The following is a 20,106-nucleotide window of genomic DNA, read 5'->3' as shown; positions in this document are numbered from 1 at the left end:
TATTGACTCCAAGCCCCCAGCGTACGTCCCCAATAACGAACTGAAGGTAATTAAGTGTGTTCAGAAAATTATTAACAATCACGAGTTTTTACTACAGAATTCACAAAAGATGCAATTACTTGAACATTGTACTTATTATGGCTTGTTTTCTGAAGTCACGTTACGATCCCCTGGGGACAATCCAGGTATCATAAGTCTCTACTACACACAACACACATTCGCCACTTAATTTTCTCCACACACGAATGTCTCTTGCCACGTGGAGGACTCTCAGATTTTCTTGACGACCGTTGTTTCCCCCTTTCACCAGCAGTGACACGCTTGACACTGGCATGTCGTCAACACGTGTCCCTCTCGTCACCTCGAGGCCGTAACAACTAACCAATCGACACATCGCTAACACCTGATTGACAGGTGGTCATTGTGACTAACTCCTGCCCACTGTACCTCCTTACTTAACCTCACATCAGTAACTGTCAGTAATGGCGTCTAGACTAGTAGTCACTGCTGTGTCCAGTTGGTTGCAAGAACACAAGTCGCTGTCGTCCTGCGCTAGGTACATCTCGACCAACACTAGGTACATCTCGACCAGCACTAGGTACATCTCGACCAGTACATACTGACGTAAGCGGCCAGCAATTCTCAGGCCCAACTGATTCCAAGGGTAGAAACAGCGGTGAGACATTTGTGTCTCTTGTCCATCCCATCGGCCTGGTGCCGCCAGAGGGCGACCGCTGTGTCCACCTGACGTAGCGCTGCCTATCAGCTGACCCTTTCCCCTGCTACCCGTTTAGAAGCCCGTTCGGTCGATTTGTGTAGGATTTGTTTGTTTTGTTTGCGTTTTATGCCGTGCTAGCAACTATGGCTATATCACGGCAAAAAGTATTGTTACTTGAAAGCTCTAAACAACCTAATTCTTATAAATTTGATACACTTTTAAAGGTCAACATAATAAGTAAACCAAAATGTAAAAAAAGGTGGGAAAACATTAAAAGGGGTGTTCAAGTCCAAAAAGGTTACTATTACACCAAAAACAAAAGAGATATAAAAAATTTTAATTTGATAATAGAGCCATATTCTCTTTAAAAAGGAAAAGATTGCCGCCGATGGGACAAACCTAAATAACGAAAATAAAGATTTCTCTGTAAAAAATTTACAACGAATAGCCTGAAGCTTAGGACAGATAATCAAGAAGTGTATAACAGTAAACTTTTACCTACACCAGGGACAGACAGGTGGCGGTTCACCTCGTAAGAGGTGTCCTTGCGTGGCACAGGTGTGTCCTGTCCTTAATCTTGTAAGAACTTGTGTAGGAAGCAGAAGTGCAGCATCAACCCTGTGAGTATATGGCTATTCCTAGTTATCTCATGACACAGCTGTCTTCGGTGTTTCTCCTATTCTACCTTCTGTCTACCACACGTTTATTTAAATGTTTATGTAAGCGCGAGACAGCAAAGAGGTATATAAAATTCGTGGGTTTTAATGGAGGTACTCCTACTCATCTGTGATGTTTGTTACACCGTTTGCCTCTGGTAAGGATGGTTCTTCAGTTCTCGTGCTGCGTCATTTCTTACAACAGACATCTTCCTCCACTAACGGCTACTGTCTCCTCTTCTTCCATCTTTGTACTTTGGACTGAACTTGATTTTGTGTTTCCTTTACTGACACTTGTAGTTGTTTTAGCATTGGGGACCAGTGAGGACTATTGTACACCAGTGTGGGCCAGTATGGACCCGTGGGGACCATTGTATCTAAAGACTGACAAAAGTCATGTCAGACAAATCAGCGACAAAGCATAGAGCTAGTGGTCACATTTTATTGGTGTGATTATACCTAGTGATTGTATATATAATAGAGCTAGTGGTCACACACATCTTGTGCATAGAGCTAGTGGTTGTATACATATATAATAAAGCTAATGGTCACACATACCTTGCGGGGTGTAGTGCTTGCTAGGGAATACTTACATACCAAAGATGTCATACACAGGAATGTGAAGGGTAGCCATGTTATATCACCAGGTAGCCTACAGGTGTGTCTCACTGACTCCACAACTCTGAGGAGGAGACAGCGCGCAGCAGTGACCATCAAACATGTCTAATAAAGGTTCCCACACCTGCTTACAGTTCCTGAATTTTGTTTAAGTATAGGACTGTTGTCGTCACTATACGACCCCCACCACTCGGTTACATTAGGTTTAGTACTCGGTCTGTAATCTTACTTCTTGTGATGTGAACTATCGAAAACAAACACGTGTCTTTGTTTGCTGGATGAGGTCTACTTTGCTTTTACATGTCGCCCTCTATTCGTTTGGATTCTGTAGTTTTTTGAGAAGATCTAGTCACCGTACGTTTGCTAGTGCTGGTTAAGAGATTTTTTTCATGTTTTTTTTAGACCTTTTATTTAAAAAAAAAAAACAGAAAACATACACCACAAGAATAACCACCATAGCGCAGTTCACCGCTCTAGCAAAGTGACCCCAAGACACAGTACAGCTGCAGTCAAACATACAATGAAATGTCTAGTCCCAAGTTATACATGTGTTGACTCCATCAAAACACATCGGGAAAAGGTTTTCTTTAGTCAAATAGATCATCGACACACAGAGGTACAGACATGTTTTATTATCGCCCCGATCATCGCTTTCCTGACAGACGACATTCGCTGTCCACCTTCATCCTCCATCCACGTGACGTCACTGAGGCTAACATGCCGTCAGCAATGGCTGATTGTGAGACTTTGTGTCATGACATGTCACGGTCAGGGTATAGTGTGTGTTGTGACAAAATGTTGTCAAACTGTAACAGTGTCATGTGATTGTGGAGTAAGTATTGTATCCTGTTATTGCTATTTACTGGTTTATTTGCACAGTGACACAGATATCACACTTGTAGACTGACACATTCACACAGATATCACACTTGTAGACTGACACATTCACACAGATAACACACTGGTAGACTGACACATTCACACAGATATCACACTTGTAGACTGACACATTCACACAGATATCAAACTGGTAGACTGACACATTCACACAGATATCACACTGGTAGACTGACACACTCACGGATATGTTGACAAATTAACAAACACACCTCTGAAACAGACAAACCTGTTTACACTCGTTGTTTTGTAAACGTAGACACGGACTTCCTGATGTAAAAATCTGTAATGACGTCATATCTATTACATCATAAGGTGATGACGTGGTGATAGACTGAGAGTAGAAGACGACAAACACTAAAAGACAATTGTTGGTGTAAGAGTCTGACACACGACTACATCTTTTCGACAGGGCAGACAATCACAAGTTGTGACATACAGCGGGACATGAGGTCAATTCGGGGAGAGGTAATTTTGTAAAGTTGTAACCAATTAGATCTAACTACACCAAAACCAGGGTTAGAGTCCAGACTGACGACGACTTTTCTCTCCAGACCATGAACACGATGTCCACGCGCCACCCACACCACGTCAGTGCGGGCCGTGGCCACGTCCTCGATGTCGTCATCCGTCATCACCCGCACTGGGATACCCGCTTCTTGCAGTCCTGTGACCACACCCGACTCATCAAAAACGTTATTCCAGCACAACACCAGCACGTCTCTCCACTGTAGACAGGGTGGTGTTGTGCCGCCACTGGTAGAGGTCAATGTTGTAGATGTTGTTGTGCTTCTCCCTGTCAACATGGATATAAACAATAGCATCGTGACGTCATCACGTAAACTGAGAAACACACGTCACTAACACAGTCTTATTTACAAGACTGTTTCTCATCCGTTCGTTATTTATCACATAGGTAAGTGTTTAACTGTAAACAACGTTACACTACACAATACACACACCTACCTGTAACACCAACACGGAGACTGTGTAGGAAGCTGGCCACCTCACGACCGCACGTCACACAGTAAACTGGCATGTGACCTGAGTGACCCTGCCCTCGGTGATACAGTCGTGTGACTGGCGGGCCGTCTGTGTGGTCGGGCACACCTCGCTCACTGTACGGCAGTACATGACGGTGTCTAGTGATCCTGTCGTCCTGCTCGACTTCCCTGACGACAGCCGGAGGAGAGCGGAGGGGTCTGGTTAAATATTCCACTTGCCAGCCGGCAGGTGCGTACTCATGGAAACAACTTGCCGCCCACAGATGGAGACGAGCAACTTGTGTTCGCAGCAACTTACACAAAGACTGCAATGTGTTCATTCTGTAGACAAAACTGTAACATAGGATGTAGCTACACGCGTTACACTGTGTACTATTATTAATGTGTGATTCTGTTTGTGTATCATGTATAATATTGTTACCAATGGTGTCATCAAGTAAGTAATGTCACAATAATGACACGTGTAGCAACACAATCTGTGTAACAGCCGATGCTTCAAAACAAATCTATGTTGACAACACAACACCTCCATCAGGTGTCATAACTGTTGAGGAAACATCACCTGTTAAACACCAAATAGTTGTAATCCAGTAAATGTAGACTGCATCTACCTGTGTGTCTATCATGACATCACACGCTGTACAACTCACCTGTTCTCACTCACTACTTCATCTGCGATGACGTACAACGATCCTCCGCTCGCCGCCTGTGACAAGTCGTTGACGGCCTTCTCCACGCCTTTATCGCCATCAAGCTCATACTGCAGGAGGTGAGGCTGACCGGGTGATACACCTGCTGACTGTTGTGTCTTTACTGTCTGCAGCAACAGGTGATACAACATGATGCACGCTGCACGACTCCCCCTCCATGTACTGACAACGTAGACGTGGTGACCACATCGCAGCCACTCTATGGCCATCAGCAGCAGCACCACAGTTTTACCTGTACCGGGCGGTCCGGTGACAAAGAGTGTGGGAGGCGCCGTGTGTAGCAGGTGAACTTGCTCCGGGAAGAGTGTTATTACAGCAGTGTAGCACTCTCCTGTCCACCACACGGCCTCACCCAGGGTCTTGACACTCACACGTGGAGGACATGTGCATGGCACAGTCACTGTTGTCGCCGGACCACAGAACCTACAACAAACGAGTGTGACCATTTGATGTTTAAAAATTCTGGATAACCAGGCAATCCGCCATTGCTTTTGCCTTTTTCTGTAGTATCTGTCTACTAATGGGCACATTTAGTGCTCTTGGTTTATTTAATCCATTGAGTAGACAGTCCTGAAGGTTAGGAAGGGGTGCTTTTTGGCAAACTTTCTTTTTTTCGATAATGCTCCTCACTTACTTGCAACTTCTCTTACAGAATAGTGTTTACTTAAAAATTAACGCTTCACAACAAGAACAAAACATAGACAGCATAAGATGGACAGGAAAACAAATAGCATAGTAGCAATAAAAAATAACAACACCACTAGCGAGGAATAAAATCACAAAGCAAACGCAAAGAGGAAGAAAGAAAGGTGTGAAAAGGACTACACATTATGGGAAAGGTTGTTAGGAGTAATGTTTACGGAAGAGGTGTGTTTTCAGTTCACGTGTAAAGGATTCAATAGTGAGTAGGTGGCGGGTATGGAAAGAGAGAGAGTTCCGTTGTTTTGCTGCACAATAACTAAACATCCTGTAACCATAATGAAGTGTCAAGGATGCCATACATATCAGTGCTGCAGGTGACAGACAGTACGACCAGGCTTCTGGCAGTGATGGTTGTCGCTGTTTTTAGCCGTGAAGACATCTTGCTTCGTGCTGATGATGCTATACTCTCTGCATCATGTAAAAACATACTTTACAGAGTTGGCGCAGGTCGCACTAAACGTGACACGCAACCACGTTACAGGATGTCACGCAGGTGCTAAACACAATGAACTTGAGCTTTGTTGGTCTTGGGAAAGATTTTTGTGATATCAAAGAAGTTTTAACAAACAGGAGAGAGTCAACACATTTTACACTTTGTTTCTTTTATTCTCTACCCGGCATGATGTTTATGCCCCTCCATGCTTTCTTTGCGTTTTCCTCACTAAGTCCTTTTCCTTCCTTGTTTCTGTGTTCCACCCTAGACATATTTGCCTTTGCCCTGAACTTTTCTTTGTCTTTCATGTTCTGTTTGTCTTCCTCATTAAAGCTATTTCTCTTCATTGAGACAGTCTTTCAGCTCTTTACTCTGTCATGGTTTGTTATTCGGGTAGCGGCAGGTCTGCTTGGTAGACTCTTTACAGAAGGTGATGTAAGAGGTGATCATTTCTGCCAGACAGTCCAGGTTGGTTCCACAGAGCGTGAAAACCAAATCCCAATGGGTGGCATCGAAGTGACCTCTACTTGACTCGGCTGCTGTAAACGTCCAGGTCCTATACACCGTGTAGTTGACGGTTTACGATGAAGGAGTTGTGTGTATGAGTGTAGCAGGTGAACAATGATGTGGTCTGATCTGCTTATCTTGTGTGTTTGTGTGTGTGTGAGAGAGAGTGATAGATGTGGTCTATTCAGTGGTTCTCAAAGTATTTTGGACCGCGGACCACTTTGCTTAAGTAAAAAATATGGCATAAAATTCAGTCTGTACTATGAATTTCAAATTTAAATTGCCGCATTTGTTTCTTTACAATTCAAAACTAAATGTACTTCTGTGACAGTAGCATAGTAATAAGTTGATATAAAACTACATCGTTAGTTGTAAATAGAATGTTAATGCGAGGAATGCATCACTTTAAACATCAGTTTGCTGACATATGACGACTGTCAGCCGCGGACCACCTGAGTTATGCCCGCGGACCACTAGTGGTCCACGGACCACACTTTGAGAACAACTGGTCTATTTGGTATAAAGTACTTGCTCGGCAGGGGGTAGCAAGGTTAGACTTAAGCGAAAAAGTATCTTTAGACCTCCATACATGTAATCATGCCTGAAGACCCACTGGTAAGAGAACACAGATATATATCTCAGTATTCATATACCTTCACTGGTGCCTGACAACACACTGGCAAAGATACAAGGCCACGTGTGAAAACAAACTGTGGGTCTGCTACTGCGTTTAGGTTTGAGTGTAATGTAACATTAAACACATGACACTGGTTACATCTGACATAATGAACCACTAAACATGTAGCATTAAATAAATAAGGCTAGTTAAAGAATAAGGAAATACACAATTAACAAATGCAATAAAAATGACACAGACACTAAAGAGTTTTTCCTAGTTGTTGACAAGCTAACGTTAAAAGTCCAAAAAGCTTGATTGATGATCTTATCCTCGGCAGACACAATGAGGCAACAAGCGATTTTAAAGTAAAGAGACCAACAGAGCCAGTGACTTCATCACGACCCATGCTGTTATACACTTATTTTTTTATATCATATAATGCATATCTTCAACTCACCTGGCTACCAGTGTCTTGTACACGTCACGTGTCATGTGACTGTCAGGTCCAGCCCCAGCCACACGTCGCTGCCACCAGTGTCCGTGTTCCCTCAGCACGTGACTACTGACGTCACACGGTGTCTTGGGGTCAGACAGCTGATCACAGCACAGACACAGACCTGGGATGTCGGCGGGGTCTGTTGTTCCCAGACACCGACACAGATCCTGTAACACAACCACGTGATCGAAAGAGCGTATTCTTTGCATCACTAAAGGTAGAAACGCTTGTCTCTGACACTCGGGGATAGCTACTACTCCACCGCTACAGTGGAGCGCCTTTCCCAGCAGCGCTGACCACAGAAGGGGTCAACCAGTGCATGACAATAGATTGTCTTCAAGGGAGATAATTGTTAAAGTATGTGAGACAGAGATGTGGCCATATAAGATTACTTCACAAACTCATTTGGGCTACTTCTGAACGTAAGTCGCTTACGAGTAAAAAAAACCCTGTATTTAATTGTTCTGTAAAAAAGTGAAATGTACACAATATTTTAATTTCATGATGTGAAACAGTTTTTACTTGAGCTATGTGGGTGTCGCCGGAGATGGCCTGTTGAAGTTGACGAGCCGTGAGGCTGGGGAAAGCGATGGTCTTAGTGATGCGCAGACCGGGAGCGATGTCGGACACCAGGTGAGACAACATGGCCTCCGCCTTGTCCAGCTGTGACACGGCCTCTTTAAGCTTTCGTTTTATATTATTATCTATTTCCTGCTGTGACATTTTCAGTGCCTGTAGGTTGTCACCAAATGTCTTCACCTCAAGTACGACCAAACCAAAATCTCGGTGAAGAAGAAGTACATCAAAGTCTCCTTGTTTCCAGTTTCGGGGATGACACGACGGAAGACTGAGGGCGACAGGTAACTGGGCAACTGCGGCTGAGTAACAAGGTTCACTCAAGTACTGTCCGAACTTCAGCTGACTAAGTCCTACCAAAACTTCTTTCTTCTGTTTAGACATTGTCTGCAGACACATGAGAACCCGATTCATGGCGGCATCGTCTCTGGTATCACTGTCCTGAACTCGAGTAGGTTGAGGACTGACCAGCAGCAGGTGGAGTCATCGCTTGTTTGCTGGACTGACCGGCCTTTCCAGGTGCTGGCTGAAGGACCACAATACTCTCACCAGCAATGGACTCTCTGGTCATCGGCACGCGGTTGAAGTAGACAGGAGGCAGGAAGTAGGCGTCAGAGTCGAGATCAGGGAACGCGGCCTCAACCCATTGTAACCAGAATGTCTGGGCTTGTTCTGATAATGTTAACTGCATCAAAGCCGCTTTAGTACATGAAACTGAAAGCTTGACGTATTACTATAAGTCAATTTATTTCAACTTTTCTTTGACAAACATTTATCATTTGCTTTTACATAAAACTATTCCAGTTTTCGGAAAGGAAATATTTATTACAAATTACCAATGGCATTATTGTTTACCACATTGTATAGTTCATGTTCAAATCGCTTTTTTTTCAAGTTGACAAGTTTGCTTTTATTTATACTGTTAGATCCTCGTGTAGTTCTTATTTAAATAAATGTGTAAGAAAACTAACAAACCTTTTTATTGATGAGCTTGACTGCTTCGTCGATCTGAGATGGAACACCACGTATGGTGACAACCTTCCTACCGAGTACAGGTGACGAGTTGACATCAAAGTCTACGTCAGCGCCTGACTGTTTGCTCACCTCGTCAAGTAGACGTATGTTTTCTGTAAAAAATATATATATAAATCTCTCCGACAGTTGCATTTCGAATTGTAATTAATACAACAAACCAAGTGGTAATTAAAGTTTTAATGCTCCTAATACCTTTATACATTCACTACCTTCATTCTTCACCTCATCTCAGTTATATTATCTCTTTTGGTTATACGCCATTCTGTAGAAAGTACGAACGATCAGCATGTTGACAATAAAATACTATCTTCTTTTGTTTGCTTTCTATTCAACTGTTCTAGTTTGTTCCTCGAGGAAGATCAACACCTAACAAATAGTACATATCATCACCGGGCTTTGGTCAACAGAAGACCCCAGTGATCAAAGACAACAACATCCTTTCACAGCTGTACTGAACCGATGGAAAAAATGTTGCAAAGAGTATGACTATTTCTGGCTGAATATAGACGCTAATATCCTTCACTATGACAAAAAGAGAATAAGCAAATCCCTACTCTTACTAGTTCTATGGGCAGAAGTCAAAAGGACGGTAGAAAGTTATAAAGGACGAAAGGGCCTTTCCTGGGTTTAACAACGCCCAAGATGACCTACTCAATGAAGGTGAAGATGAAACAACAAAAGCCATTACTGTTGTGTGCTGAAGTGTCTAGAAACTCTCAGGATGTTGCAAGAAATAAAAGAAATAATTTTTTCATATTCTTTGAGGAGAAAGGAACCAGTTTAATCATCCAACCAAGCAAACTCATGTTGAAAGCAACACAGAATCGTATCAGCACTGCGACATAAAAACTAATAGAAACAGAACAGACTGGCTTCACAGCAGGTAAGAGCACAGTCCTGATAGAAAAACATCTTCGGTATCAGTGGGACCTACATCACAACTTCATAGACTTTAAAAAGGCTTTTGAGAGTCTGCCATGGGGACCTAGAACATGTGATACAAAGCTTTAACATTGAATATGGTGTCGTCCACACAATGTATCATACACACAATGTAGAAGACCTCAACGACCGCGGTGCTCCCGAATAGCCTAATGGCAGCTATCTCTGCCCCGACAGTCATAGTCATAGTCCGTCAAGGGCGCCCCATAGTGCTTGAGTTGTTCAACATTGTGGTGAAGAAGCCTTTTCTGCTGTTGCAACTCTTGTCTTTTCTTTTGCAATGAGCGAAGTAAACGCCGCAAAATCTCTTTGTAGACTTGCTTATTGACCAATATATGTTAGGAACAGGGGGTTGTTGCCCCTGTCAGTGTTAGTCAGGGATTATTGCCCTTACCAGTATCGGAGAGTGTTTTTGGGTGCGTCGTGCTTAGCGTCAGAACACGACGTCATTTCATGACGTAATTTTAGAATGTGGTGAGAGTGAAAATTATTTTGAAGACGGCAGACGACGGGAGACGAGAGATAGGAAAGGACAGGCGTGAAAGTGGTCTTACTGTACGTGTGGATACAGGGACCGGTAATAAGTAAACTAGTTGCTTGCCGAGTCAAGGAACTACAGAGGGACTCACTGGGAATGTGGAATCCCTAGCGAAACCGCCGAGACGATGGAGAAGATTTTTGAGAGAGAGGACGGGCGGAAAACTGAGGAGCGGTCGGACTGTACGTGTGGATACAGAGACGGCTGAGAGCAGTGAAGAGAGGCGGACTGAAAGTGTGTGTGGTGCTCGCTACAGATCTTGTGTGTCGATCCCAGGGAATATATTCGTGGTGTTCGCTTGGATCTGGTGTGTTGATCCCAGAAAATATGTTCTGAGTCGTCAGGTGTGTGCTGGAGGTGTCTGCCAAGTCAGCACTTACTTTATTAAGTATCGGAGCGTGTATGTGGTTCATCTAAAAGTTTTGTGTGTGGATATCCGTCAAGTGTGGCCAAGACTGCACAACTTCTAGACAAGGGGACGGAAGGATTTTACCTGGACTTTTCATTTTTGGGTGTGAGTAACTAAGACTGTAACGAAATTATCCACAAACATACAACAGTTTTGAGTTACAGGCCGCTGTGTGTAAGACCTACGGACTTTGTATATATTTAGTTAATGTTGATGGATATAAAGTTTTCTTGCCCACGACAAATCTATGTGATTTGTGATTGAAATAACACGAAAGGGGACGTGTACGTTCAGTGAGTGAAAGTGTGATATAAAACGGCGTCCCTGACAATATATCATGGTAGATGATAACAAAATCCTCGGCCAGGAACTGCCGGATATTCAGGATGTTGTGAGAAGTTGCAGCCTGACTGCTTCACAACGGCAGTGCATCTGCTGACACAAACCTAACCACACTATTCACCTGATCTTAATCAGTGTGACTTTTATCTTTTCCCCAGTCTCAAAAGGATCATGTGGGGGACCTGTTTTGAAGGCTTACAGGTTACAGACAGGGCAGTCAGACCGAGCAGCAGGGCATCTCAGATGAATCCCTCAAGCAGTGCATAGAAATATGCCAGACAATGAAGATAAAATGCACCGGACTTCATGGTGTTACAATAAAGGTTTCACCACGGAGTGAAATTAAAATGAATTGTTTCTGACACCAGCCCCGTTACATTGAGACACACCTCGTAACATCATCAGAATCCCTGCGAGGTGGATTTTAAGAAGTTGCACATTTGAAGACACATTTGGTATACATGACCTTGAAAGGCATCTATCCCTGTACGAGTTAAGGAACGAATAAACGAAATATTTCTCAGAGAATAACACGAAAACCAAACTCACCTGTATTCTGAAGTAGTGCAGCCTGTTTGTCGGTCACGGCGTGTAGGTAAACTTCGACTCCTCCGCCGCCTCTAGAACTTTCTCCTCCAGGCAGGGCCGCCGAGAGCCAGCCCGGGCCCCGGGACAGACAACCTCTCCGGGCCCCTTGTACTTGTGATCGTAAATTAGTTTCCCAGTATATAATGTATGTTTACAATTCGAATCTCAATATCTACACTTCATTCAGTGTCACGACCGGTAGTCGGACATTGCGCACAAGAGATCACTTCAGATTGAGACGTTCTGTTATTTATTATACACCAAAAAGAAAAAATACTAAAAAAAAACATAAATTGTAATACAAGAATTTCCAGCAGGTCAAATTAAACCATACAGCACAAGTTCACTGTTATCCGTTCTAAATCAGAAAGTATACATCCTAGGTTGGTTCAACACCGACACTACGGCAGCGCGCAGGCTGCTACAACAGTTCTCATACACATGTCCGTTTCAATCCACATCTAACGATACGTCTCTCCGAGCACCTTTCTAGCCACCAGCAATGTCCGTGTGCTCATAAATGTTCATCAAACACATACACACAGTCCGTGTAAACCGTCTTATTCTCCCTCTAACGTTGACGGTGGAGATAAACAATGGGGGGCACGACCTTCCCCCTCTCTCTCTCTCTGGAGGTAAACCCAAAAGGCAAAAGTCTTACTTTGCGTTGTCGGCATCAGCGGACAATCAAATCGTCAGTGTCCTCAACACTCCATTGCACGACTTTTTAAAGACGACAGCGACGGCCCTCCACGCGGTCGGTGTGTCGTCGTCGTTGTCAAGTACCAGAGTGGAGCCCACTTGCTCAACACTCCCCAGCTGTGATGAGATGCTGCCCGCCTATAGTCGTCGGCTCGGGTTGTTCTTCTCTGGAACTTCTCAGCTCGGCGATGTCCACCGCTCCCAGTAGCAGATTCGGCGAGGAACCTTCAGCAGCAGTTCTACTGAAGTTGCGATCCCCAAAACACAGCAACAGCAACGGCTCCGTAGCAAACACGGTACAGCAAGTCCGTCATCAATACACTCCACTCACAATTAACACAATTAACAGCCGCCGCTGTATCAATCAGCTTCTCGATCGCTGGATGGCTCTCTCCCCCCTCAACTCGCTGCTCGATACTTCCTCTTGTTACTCGTTTCTCCCTCCCCCCCCCCCCCCGACCGACGCTTCACCCCCAGTCCCCTAGACCAGGTGTCGCATTCTTTCAGCCGCACGTGAGGTCCGAAACTCACGTGGGGTTCACGACCTCTATATCCGTCAACTAATTACGCCGTTGACTGTCCATCGCAGAGGGGCAACACACACACACAGGGCTGGCAACGCCACCCCGCTCCCCCTCCATTCCTTCACCAAACTCAGGCGCAATTGCCACAAAAACAAAACAAAGGAGGCACGGACTGATCCGTGACATTCAGTAACGAAATATAGACTGCAAACAGTAGGACAAGTGCACTAGGATCTACATCACTACTTGAACATAAAGTTGTTTACATGCGAGTGGTTAGTAAATGAGGACAAATGATGTTAAAGGATCAGACTTGTAGCACTCCGCTCCACAGACCCCCCCCCCCTTAGTAAGGACTGTTACGTCAGCAGCGATGTCAAAATCAAATAAAGCCGTTTTTACGAACCCTCGCTACTATGCCACTCTTGCTCGGTCCCGGTAGGTGGCATAGTAGAGAGATTTGACTGTATGCCACTTTTGTGTGACTGTTAAAAGACACAAGTTGTGAAATTCCGCGCAGTGCTCGATTACTATACTGTACGGTAGTGTGGACATCGCAGTTAAGTGGATGGAACATAGCACGCACACAGGGAGGGTGAAGGCTGGCGATGGGGGGTGGTCGCTGGCCGGGTGACAGTCACGTGACAGAGGGAGAGCTGGAGTGAGTCGACTAGCGACAGGATGCAGGTGCGCGGATGTGGTTGGGAGGGGTGGAGGATGAAGAGGTGAGGGGGAGAATGAGAGGAGACAGCTAGCGCCAGCCGACGATTCTTGAGAGCATAGGACTGACAAGTAACTTGAGCAAATAAAGCAGTTTTTACGAACCCTCGCTACTATGCCACTCTCGCTACTATGCCACTTTTGCTCGGTCCCGGTAGGTGGCATAGTAGCGAGATTTGACTGTATACAGCATCATATATGACAGCTTCCTTGAAGACAACTAGCGCACAATAAGAAAGATTCCGAGGTGGCTTTGGGGACGGATGGTGGGTAGATAGTATCTCCTTTTTACCGGGGGCTTTGTCGGCAAAGAGCAAAAGAAGGTCGGAGGCCGATGTGTTATTACAGGGCGATGCTGGTACATCGCCGGAGGTCGTGCGATCGTCCCACACCTTTAGTTACAGTAGTCAGAGTCCTCCCCTTTCCGGTGACATAACTCTCCTCCCTACCTCTATCCGGGCCATCCACCCACCGTGCGAACACTGTCTCTACACTTAAATTACCTTTCTCATGCTAGCCTCCTCTTTATCATCCTCCTCCAGCTCCAAACTTCCCGCGACACCACCGTGATCAATTTATAAACCTAATATTTGCGGGACGGCAGTTTTAAAATGTTTTGCAATAATGTGTTCTATTTTGCTGGCTGCGATAGTATTACAGGGTGATGTACTCTCATTGTATCAAGGATCTACTGTGTAGACTAATGTAGTTGTTTGTTTGGTGATGGAGATACGGTTAAAAAAAGTCTCAGTGTTGCTTAGTAACTACCAAAAAAAGCAGCCTTGATGTCTCTCGCTTACAGGCTGCAGCGCCAGGGGCGGGCCCCCACCATGTCGGTTCACAGAGTGGCCAGTGCACACATCAGTAACATACCTGTCTGATCTCCACTGTTAATTCCGATTTGCTTGCAGGGCCCGCCCCCTCCTCCACCCCCCGTAGTGGCACCTGTAGCCAGCAATCTCATGGCACCAACGTTCCTCAGGGCGGTTCACACGCGATAAAATCTTTGGTGTCCAGCAGCCGTCACCTCTTGGCTTGTCCAGCGAGAATATGATACCCGCTGACTACACTTCTCACGACAGGCCCCAGTACCCCGAAATTGTATTCTACAGACTTGAAACTCAACTTCTGCATGTGTAATGCTTGGGTGTTCTGTCCTTAGACCTTTCTTTAAAAGAAAAAGAAAAGGAGAAGAAGAAAAAAAATCCACTGACCAAGGCCGGGCCCCCTTGACAGCCGCGGGCCCGGGTACACCAGACCCCCCTGTCCCCCCCTCTCGTCAGGCCTGCCTCCAGGGCCTCCTTTCCAGCATTGTCCCTGTAATATTTATTACAAATTTACATGTAACATCCTAGACTGAGCTCCATATACACAGCTTGACTCATAAAAATACGCAGAAGAATATATTTTACAATAATTTTTACAAATCGTTAAATTTCTTTTTACCATTTATGCAAGTTGTAACCACTTTAACCTTGACCCGTCTAACCCCAACAGACTCACAGTCCTGGGTTGACTACACCTTGTCTCACCTGTTGTGAAGCAGACGGCGGGGGACCAGACATGGCTGACAGTGGTCTCCCCTCAGCAGGACCAAGTCTATAAGAGGCAGCGACTGTCGTCTGCGGTCTGTCAGGACAGGATATAGACTGTCATGTCCTGTCTGTGCTTGATGATGGTAGACAGCTAGGATGTCAAACATGGGTGACACTAGATGTAGTGAGATATTTATTGTCCAAGGCATTCCACATTGTTAGCGCCACTTGTCAAAATATATCACGTGGCTAACTGTAGTAATTAATATAATTCCCGTATACGTACACCTATACAACAAAAGCTAACTATAACACGTGTTATTTTTAATACCAACTCATTTACGAAATCCGATTCGTTTTTATTCCATGTAACAGTACCGTTTATACCTGGTTATAACTTATAACACAGCAGCAGGTGTTATAGCGGGACAACACAAAGGTAGATAACTGAATTAAGCCGCGAAATAAAATTTGTCTACCTGTACAGGTGAGACGACATCGCTCTGTCACTTATGGCGTCTACACCATTTGTACAGGTAGAACTTGATCTTACTGCCAGCCCTACTAACCCCCTTTCTGTCCGCGCTGGCTTTGTGAAGCAAACGTTTAAACAACCCGTAGTACATCCAGAGCTCTGCCACCCCGACCCTCACCCTACATACCTCCTCGTCCACCAAAGCTGGCAATACCTGAGACCTGAAATCTCACAATCTGTCAACTGTGTTCTGTCGCTTTTGTCTGTGGTGGTGGTATCCTACTATACAGGTACATGGATAGTACTACAAGAAATAATATACACCTTTCTTTAAGTGAATGGACTGGGTTGTCTGTATAATATTCCGTAACTATGGCAATATCTGACTTACTGTCTCTTACTGCTCACACCGTTAATGACTGAAGACAGAAACACTTACAGTCTGTCGTCACTTGAGGTCCGCTAGTCTGTGGTGTCGCTGTATTCAAGTAGTTCATGTGTTCACTGCATTCCACTTACATTGGTGTGACTACACGAAATAACAATGACTTATCTTTCTTTTAAGTCAGACAAGTAGAAGGTAAAAGCCTATATTTTTGAGAGTATGTGACTTACCCCTCATCAACTGGATCATAAAGAGGATGTCAAGATGGCGGAATCATGACAGGTCAGCAGTGAACAAACGTTTGCTGTCTATGTTATCGGGTTTTTCCAAAGCATTGACATGATTTTAATGGAGATTTGTCAGAATAATTTATGTACAGCTAATTAGGCCTGTCTTTTTATGTTTATATAGAAATTACGAGACATTAAATGTTTTATTAATGACAACCGACTAGGTTTAATATGTGAAGTATGTTTGTCATCATTCATGCGGCGTCTCTGGTAGAACAGGACACAGACTAGCAACACAGGCTTAGGCCTCAATTTGTGGTTTGAAACGTCTCATGTTTCTGTTTTTTCTCAAATTCTCTCTCACTTACATATGCATTCCTTCCCTGCAGCATGTGTGAATATAAGTATCCTCTTGCACATACACTGCTCATACACCATTATCCTAAATATCAACACCATATATGGAGAATCCGTACATCATAAAGAAGAAAACCTCCTTACAGCCTTACTTAAGGGACCAAAGACCTGCCCGCCTCTCTCTCAAGCTGGGATCCTCCTAGTAGTCTTGCGAAGGAGCACATACAGTTCTGGCAGTTCTAACAAACGGGATAAACCTACAAAACACTTGACACAGCAAATCTGACAGTATCAGCAGGATAAACTGACGGAATGTATCATTTAAAATTTTTTTCTAAAGTCAGTTGATAGCTCTAGAAAAAGCCTTAGCAATAGCATCGTATCGTCATCACGTAACCTGAGAGAAACACGTCACTAACACAGTCTTATTTACAAGACTGTTTCTTATCCGTTCGTTATTTATCGCATAGGTAAGTGTTTAACTGTAAACAACGTTACATTACACAATACACACACCTACCTGTAACACCAACACGGAGGCTGTGTAGGAAGCTGGCCACCTCACGACCGCACGTCACACAGTCACCTAGCCTGCGACCTGAGTGACCCTGACCTCGGTGATACAGTCGTGTGACTGGCGGGCCGTCTGTGTGGTCGGGCACACCTCGCTCGCTGTACGGCCGTACATCACGGTGTCTAGTGATCCTCGCGTCCTGCTCGACTTCCCTGACGACGGCCGGAGGAGAGCGGAGGGGTCTGGTTAAATATTCCACTTGCCAGCCGGGGGGTATGTTGTCATGGAAACAACTTGCCGCCCACAGATTAAGACGAGGAACTCGTGTCCGCAGCAGCTTCCACAAAGTCTTGAAGTTACTGAACCTGTAACATAGGATGTAGCTACACGCGTTACACTGTGTACTGTTATTAATGTGTGATTCTTTTTGTGTATCATGTGTAATATTGTTACCAATGATGTCATCAAGTAAGTGATGTCACAATAATGACACGTGTTGCAACACAATCTGTGTAACAGCCGATGCTTCAAAACAAATCTATGTTGACAACACAACACCTCCATCAGGTGTCACAACTCTTGAGGAAACATCACCTGTTAAGCACAAAATAGTTGTAATCCAGTAAATGCAGACAACATCTACCTGTGTGTCTATCATCACATCACACGCTGTACAACTCACCCGTACACACTCCCTACTTCATCAGTATCTCTTGGGTTGTGTCCATGTCTCCTCAAGATTTTTTGTCGTCTGAGGCTAGAACAAAGGAAGCAAAGAATGGAACTGCGAATTTCCTTTGATGTCTTCTCTCCAAAAGTCTCCAGCAAAAAGCTTGCACCTAAATCTTTCCAGGGCAACATGCGTTCAAATGGTCAGTCACGCCACATGACACACCACAACCAATCACGTTTCGCAGTTACCACGAGAAGTTCTCACCAGCTCTTGCGTGTGTTACGTCATTTCTAGAGAAAAGAACAGATGTGTAAAGCTGAAAGCACCGAAAAAAAGAAAGTACGCGGTTCTGAACTATCACATTGCTGCTACAATCTTTACTGTAGGCCTAAAGACTATTATAGTATTGTATTATAATGTATCTTAAAGAACCTTCATATGCAAGAAGGTATTGAAAGGCAGGAAGTCAAAACATTTTGTTATAATTCTATGCACACGCAAAATTTAACATAATGAAACAGAATGCACATGCACTCATATCTGCACCATATAAAAGAGAAGCTAGATTAGTGATACCAATTTTAAAGATGTGATGAAAGAGGATCCTCTCTGGTGTGATATTGACCTTTCAATGCTTTAAATTCAAAGTGACTTTGTGTTATGATGACGTGTTATGATATGTACTGGGTAGTTGTGATTGTCAGTTGTGGTGATAGCAAAAATGGTTATGAAATATTTTGTCTTTGGTGTGGAACACATCATTAAAACAAACTCCTCCTCATAAATATTCCCAGTCCATGCAAAACAGACAAACCACGGACATATGTTGGATATTAGTTCCTGGACAAACTGATTTGATCACATGCACAAGCAGAACCACCTACGCACTCACCGATCAGAGCTTTTCCAAATTCTATAATGAGGGGAGAAAAAACTCGTTTATTTACCCAAACGGCTTAGTGATGGATCTTGTCCAACAGTGGCACCCATGTACTACGGTCAGCACCGCCTGGCACGTCCACCACAGCCTGCTGCTGACAGACGACTGACCAGGACACGCTGAACTCCGAGGTTGACAACAACATTTGGCTGGGGCTGAAATAATAGCCAGCGCCGACACCATCGGACACTTTCATCTCCAAGCTTTGCTCCACAGAAACATGCGCACAAGGATAGAAGAGGCAATGGACAGCCAACAGCCACACAAGTACGTTAGAAACAGCGCTGAGCAGACGACTGGTGACGTCAAACACAACAAACGTCAGCTGATCTTTATCTGCCCTATCCCTCTACAGCAGGATAAAAATAGCCTGCGACACTGACGCTGAGGTTCGTCTGCTACGAGCGCGTCCATCGTAAAGTGCCTGGATTACATTTCACGGGAAATTACTAGAAAAATAGCAAACAAATGTCTGTTCACGACAATGTAGAGAAATAATATACTGAGACCAGCTGACAGTTAAACCGACAGTGATGTCCATTCGCCTAACTGACTTAAGGGGACTGCACTCTCTTGTTCTTCGATCTAAGTCTCCTCTTGATCTGTGTTTTTGTTGTGTATTTACACTCATTTGTGTTGCTCTTTCTTTGTCTGCACCATACCGTGTCCACCTACACACAACTTCCTATCAACTGCCTCCTTCTTATATCCCGCCATAATGATTTCTTCATACAGTTCGCCGGTGAAAAGGTCACACAGTCGATGCAGTGTGCTTTATGGTGTAGACACATATTATTAGTGTATAGACCTAGTGATTGTGTATATAATACAGCTAGTGGTCACATATACCTTGCGGGTTGTAGTGCATGCTCGGGAATACTTACATACCAAAGTTGTCATATACAGAAATGTGAAGGGTAGCCATGTTTTATCACCAGGTAGCCTACAGGTGTGTCTCACTGACTCCACAACTCTCTTCCTTCTGATCGTTGTAAGGCAGCCAGGCCAAGTTATTTGGTTATTTGTTTGGTTATCGCTTAGTTATTTTATTATTAGTTAAAGGATGACTACCGCTCTTTTCACATCGCTGTTGTCAGCTTTTCTTTTTAGATGAAAGACACTGCTCGTTAGGGATTACCTTCTGTCGCCTGCTTCCTGAGTGAGCGGTGTTATCTTCATCGGTAGCAGCGCCTCTTTCTTTAGGTTTAGTACTCGGTCTGTAGTCTTACTTCTTGTGATGTGAACTATCGAAAACCAGAGA

The 20,106-nt window shown here is 44.3% G+C and overlaps 1 protein-coding gene across 1 annotated transcript; it reads right to left on the bottom strand.

Annotated features, from left to right (window-relative positions):
- Window positions 1–7,419: 7,419 nt before the first annotated feature.
- On the bottom strand, window positions 7,420–18,809 carry LOC112554950. Its single transcript, XM_025223034.1, has 6 exons — window positions 18,798–18,809; window positions 15,269–15,365; window positions 14,951–15,053; window positions 11,752–11,901; window positions 8,912–9,063; window positions 7,420–8,621 (listed from the first exon to the last, which is right to left on the bottom strand). Exons 2-6 carry the CDS (start codon window positions 15,299–15,301, stop codon window positions 8,370–8,372), a joined length of 690 nt encoding a protein of 229 aa, XP_025078819.1. The 5' UTR covers window positions 15,302–15,365; window positions 18,798–18,809; the 3' UTR covers window positions 7,420–8,369.
- Window positions 18,810–20,106: the final 1,297 nt, after the last annotated feature.

The sequence above is a fragment of the Pomacea canaliculata genome, linkage group LG14, assembly GCF_003073045.1.
Source record: "Pomacea canaliculata isolate SZHN2017 linkage group LG14, ASM307304v1, whole genome shotgun sequence".
NCBI lineage: Eukaryota > Metazoa > Mollusca > Gastropoda > Architaenioglossa > Ampullariidae > Pomacea > Pomacea canaliculata.
The sequence above is the reverse complement of the archived record's forward strand: the minus strand, read 5'-3'. Positions and strand labels throughout refer to the sequence as shown.

Coding starts and splice junctions, on each gene's coding strand:
- LOC112554950 (XM_025223034.1), bottom strand. CDS start 15,301: ATGTCTGGTCCCCCGCCGTCTGCTTCACAACAG. Junction 11,902..14,950: donor GTCAAGGGGGCCCGGCCTTG/GTCAGTGGATTT, acceptor TACGATCACAAG/TACAAGGGGCCCGGAGAGGT. Junction 8,622..8,911: donor TCAAGCTCATCAATAAAAAG/GTTTGTTAGTTT, acceptor GCTTTGATGCAG/TTAACATTATCAGAACAAGC.